This window comes from Sander vitreus, chromosome 9 (genome assembly GCF_031162955.1).
Source record: "Sander vitreus isolate 19-12246 chromosome 9, sanVit1, whole genome shotgun sequence".
Taxonomy (NCBI): domain Eukaryota; kingdom Metazoa; phylum Chordata; class Actinopteri; order Perciformes; family Percidae; genus Sander; species Sander vitreus.
The window spans coordinates 47501-52500 of record NC_135863.1 but is presented as its reverse complement, the minus strand read 5'-3'; the positions used below and the strand labels follow the sequence as shown (position 1 = coordinate 52500).

General features: G+C 47.1%; 1 protein-coding gene across 1 annotated transcript in view; it reads right to left on the bottom strand.

Moving 5' to 3' along the window:
- The window catches only part of frem1b (Fras1 related extracellular matrix 1b), a 93746-nt gene that overhangs the window by 53723 nt on the left and 35023 nt on the right, over positions 1 to 5000 (bottom strand). Inside the window, exons 9-11 of the mRNA XM_078258234.1 lie at positions 4675 to 5000; positions 3502 to 3644; positions 633 to 829 (exon numbers count right to left, since the gene is read on the bottom strand). The exon at positions 4675 to 5000 is cut by the window's right edge and continues 19 nt beyond it. Of these exons, the coding sequence (XP_078114360.1) occupies positions 633 to 829; positions 3502 to 3644; positions 4675 to 5000 (666 nt within the window). The remainder of the gene's footprint in view (positions 1 to 632; positions 830 to 3501; positions 3645 to 4674) is intronic.

The window sequence follows — 5000 nt, the reverse complement described above, 5'->3', positions numbered from 1 at the left end:
TAAGGACTACATGAGCTAGCTAGCTGTTTCTCCAACTTCAGTAGTACAAGGCAGGATTAGCTGGGAGACTTCTTCTAAACGAGGGAACACTTCCTCCTTTGTGTTGAATACCTGCAGAACAGGGACATGGAAGTAGTTCTTTTGGAGATTAGGGTGAACTAGTGTGTGTTGTAGCGGTGTTTTGCTATTGAGAACGAGCTAGCATGCTAACGGTTAGCCCCCTAGGCCCCCTCGTCTCAGCTAGTGACGTAGAAAGCCGTGCAGATGTTGACCAGCTGACCCATAGACTGAAGGCAGGACACATTCAGAAACCGTATCTCACTCAGAACAGCATGGAGGGTTTATTTCAAAGTGTGTATGTGTGTGGAAGCAACAGAGACACAAAATATTTTTTTCATAATATGGGCACTTTAATGCACCAATGTATGGCTGTAATCCCTTTATATAGCCTCTGAGAAGAAAAAGAACACAGATGGTAATTCAAAATATATCAAAAATATAATGTAAAGTATGTTGTTGCGTGTCATTGGGCATGTTTAAGTCCTGGAGCTTTCTTAGTGGGTATAATGCGTATACCTGCGTATCACGTAGACTACGCCACTGAGTAGAGAGTGTGTCTGGCCCGAACTTACCCAGGACGCAGCGGGCTGAAGCAGGGCTCTGTGATGACATAGGTCAGGTCTGTGTCTGGATGCTCTCTGTCGGTGAAGTGAAGGTGAGTCTGAGTGATGTACACCACCTCCGTCTCCTTCACCGTCAGTGAGCGGACGTTGCTGGAGACTTCCACCGGGAGCTGGTCCTTCACCGGGAAAACATGGACCACCACCGTCTGGAGGGAGAGGGTCAGGGGGACAGGAAGAGACTTTTCTAATCTGATGAGAGCAGTGGCGGTTCTGGGAGGGGCAAGGTGGCCAGTGGCCCTTTAACATTAAAGGGTATCTACCGGTGAAACAAGCTACAATGTAAGTTAATAGGGGCAATTATGCAGCTTGTATTTACCTTCACTAAAGTGCTCGTTTTGCCGCTGACAGACTCAGATTATTATTCGACGTGTCTGACAACATTATGGAAAGGATTTCTAAGGAGATCGACCTTTCTGTTAAAGAGTTAGATCCTTTTTTAAAACATAAAAACATCCGCGAAATCACATTCGCTAAACCCACCAGACTCCATGTAAATAAACAGCAATTTAAGCATCGTAAAACACACTTCATTCAAAGTCGACAGAAAGAAAATACAACTATGAAAAGCCGTTTTGGGTCGTCTTTCCACTTTTCCAACAATCACAACTGTAGTTTTGGTTGAAATAAACCCTTAATTCCCCCATTCACATGTGGAAATATGCTGGCTCTTTACACGCTAAAAGTATTATTTTTTTAAATGGACTCTGGTGGGGTTAGTGCTAGCAACTTCAGAGCTGTTTCTGGTTAAACAGAAAGGTAAAAGAGGTTTTAAAAAGGTCTATCTCTGTAGGGATCCTTTACATAATGTTGTCAAACACTTAGAATAATAATCTGAGTCTGTCAGCAGCAAAAACAGCACTTTCACGTTGTTACTGGACCAATTTCAAAGATTGTTGTTCCTATCAGTCACTTTCACACAAAAACATAGGAACATAGGGTCCAGGTTGAACAAAAACAGTAGTTAACCTTTAAGCCTCATCTCCCCTCTGGCCACCTTAACTGTGTCAAATATTTTCATACATTTTGACCCCCAACTTTATCTCCAAAAAGGGGATATTGTTGCATTGCAGTGATAAATAAAATGTAGGTTAACACTGAATGAGTATTCGTGGGTTTATTGTGTATCGTTTAGATTCTCTGCCCGAGCCTGAACTTGGCCAATATTTTCCGCCGCTATCCTTAGGCCGGGCCGGGCCCTTGATCAAGCATTTGTGTTTTTTGAATCATTACTTTATTAGCCTAATTGGGTGGGGAGAAAGCTCTGGCTCTCCAGCTCCTCCCGTAGCTCTGGGTGGATGTCCTGTGGGGAGAAAGCTCTGGCTCTCAAGCTCCTCCCGTAGCTCTGGGTGGATGTCCTGTGGGGAGAAAGCTCTGGCTCTCCAGCTCCTCCCTTAGCTCTGGGTGGAGGTCCTGTGGGGAGAAAGCTCTGGCTCTCCAGCTCCTCCCGTAGCTCTGGGTGGAGGTCCTGTGGGGAGAAAGCTCTGGCTCTCCAGCTCCTCCCGTAGCTCTGGGTGGATGTCCTGTGGGGAGACAGCTCTGCCTCTCAAGCTCCTCCCGTAGCTCTGGGTGGATGTCCTGTGGGGAGAAAGCTCTGGCTCTCCAGCTCCTCCCGTAGCTCTGGGTGGATGTCCTGCACTGACCTGAGTGGGAGGTAAACTGGGCTACATCGTGTCTCCCCCCTCTGCAGCGCTGTTGTGGGCCAGTGGGTCAGCATGCAGACCGTGGCGAAGGACAGTATTAATCAGGTGATGAAGACCGTGATGAAGGACAGTATTAATCAGGTGATGAAGACCGTGGCGAAGGACAGTATTAATCAGGTGATGAAGACAAGAAAGTCTCCTATACACACAGCGCAGTTTACATGCTTCGTCCTTGTTGTCATTAAGATCATTCTGGACAGATTTCTGTAGTTCAAACAACTCTGAATTGTAGTTCATAACGGCCCACGTATTAAAACATTGTCGGGTTTAAATCGGGCTCATAATTACAGTTAATGTGTCGGGCCTGGCCGGGCTCGGACACAACGTGCACGGGCTCGGACACAACGTGCACAGGCTCGTGTAGGGTCGGGCTTGATTTTTTGGGCCCGATCTAAGCTCTAGTATTAGTCTTTTGTAAAACCAAACCTGGAGGGTTGGTGGTAAGCAACACTTAAGCATAGGGTTGGGTATCGTTTGGATTTTTACGATTCTTGAAAATCTGAAAAATGACATCAAAGAAAGGCTCTTTTATGGAGTTTTAAATTTTTTTTTAATGTAACAATATATTAACGTTTTAAAGTACCTAAATATATAATAAGTAAACCTAAGTCACCTAACACATAACTACAACAATTTAACAAATTTAACAATTTAACAGTTCTTTTGCACCATATTTGCTTCTCTGGCGAGATACGACACCTCTCCTGACTTATGGCGTGTCCTGCACAGGAGAAACCACTCTCAGATGGAGTCCAAGAGGCCTGGACACACAGGTATGAGTTTGAAAGGGCGGACAATTTGGGGAGGCTGTCCCGCTTCCCCCCACCACCAGGCTACAGGGTCTTGTCCTGAACGATAGACTAGATATGGTTGATAAGCTTTTACGTCCGTTTCCGTGAGCCCAGACGGAAAATATGGCATTTTAAAAGTAGCCTACATTTACGATAGCGTGATATGTTTACATCTGTTTCGGAGCGTGTCCAAAAGGCCGTCTATCAGCAGTGATTGTAGAGTGCATGTCGCAGAATAGCGCGGACATAATATAATATATTTGGTACCCCAAGTATATAATCTATCTAGAACCGCCACTGAATGAGAGGAGACAGTTTCACACTCACGTATGTCTGGGAGAGGTTGGGCGGCTGGTGGCTGTCAGACAGCGTGAAGTCGAACGAGTCCTCAAACTGCTCCTCTCCTGAGTGCTGGTAGTAGATCTGACCCTGGATCAGATCCCTCTGCAAGAAACTGTCCACTTGCTCTCCTGCAAACACATCGACAACATTTACAACCCACCAGCTGCAACACGAGATGAGGCTACATTCACACCGCAAGTCTTAATGCTTAATTCGGGATTTCTTTGCTCAGATCCGATTTTTTTGTTTGGCTGTTCACATGACCTTTTAAAATGTGGCCTGTATCAGATTCCAGTGTGACAATGACTTCAGACGCAGCACGCTGTTGCACTAAAGTTAGGGAGGTTATGGAGGAAGTAAGCTATTATCGCTTTTATTTCAAAGACAAATTGGCTATTTTGGCCTTTTGTGGGGTTATGGCTGCAAATTCACTATAGAGGTCTGTGTGCATGCAAGGAGCCAGGAGTGGTGGGACTGTGTTGTGACTAGCTTCACAGAGACGCATCATTGTGACAAATGTTGATGTAGATTGATGCAAAAGTCGCATCAAATCAGCCTTGGTTGTTCACACTGCGGCCGCATTGAAAAAAGTCAGACCTGGGTCTGATTCAGGACCACATAGGCTACATTCAGACTGACAAAGTGCACGGGTGACGGGTCCCATACTACACCGCGACTTTTACTAGAGCTAAAGGGACGCAATAGTCCCGACCAAGCGCGTTTACTTATAGCGCTAAAGGGACGTCAATAGTCCCGACCAAGCGCGTCTACTTATAACGCTAAAGGGACGTCAATAGTCCCGACCAAGCACGTTTACTTATAGCGCTAAAGGGACGGCAATAGTCCCGACCAAGCGCGTTTACTTATAGCTCTAAAGGGACGGCAATAGTCCCGACCAAGCACGTCTACTTATAGCGCTAAAGGGACGTCAATAGTCCCGACCAAGCGCGTCTACTTATAACGCTAAAGGGACGTCAATAGTCCCGACCAAGCGCGTCTACTTATAACGCTAAAGGAGACTTTTAGCGTCAATAAGAACGACAAAGGCACCTGACCAAGCGTCCAGATTTTACGAAATGGGTGTGAGAACCTGTTGGACCTGGACACTTGACCCCCAAAAAAAAGATAGAAGGTTTCTATTAGAGAAACTGCCCTCACCTGTCCCGTGGGCTGAGGTCTTCCGGACCAGCTGCCCCGCCCGGGGGCCGGAGGTCAGCTGGTACAGGATGTAGTCGTCGCTGGAGTCCAGGTCGGCGGCGAGTAGCGTGAACTCCTCCAGCTGCACGGCGCCGCCCTCCTGCACCTCCAGCGCCACGTTGTTGATGAGGAACGGCGGAGAGTCATCTTTGGGCAGGATGTTGACGGGGAACTTGTGACGAATGCTGTGGCGCCCGTCGCTGATGCGGAAGATGATGTGGTCACGAGTAGTGTCGCTGTCGGAGTGATGGTAGACGACCACGCCGTCCCGCAGGTCCTGCACGCGG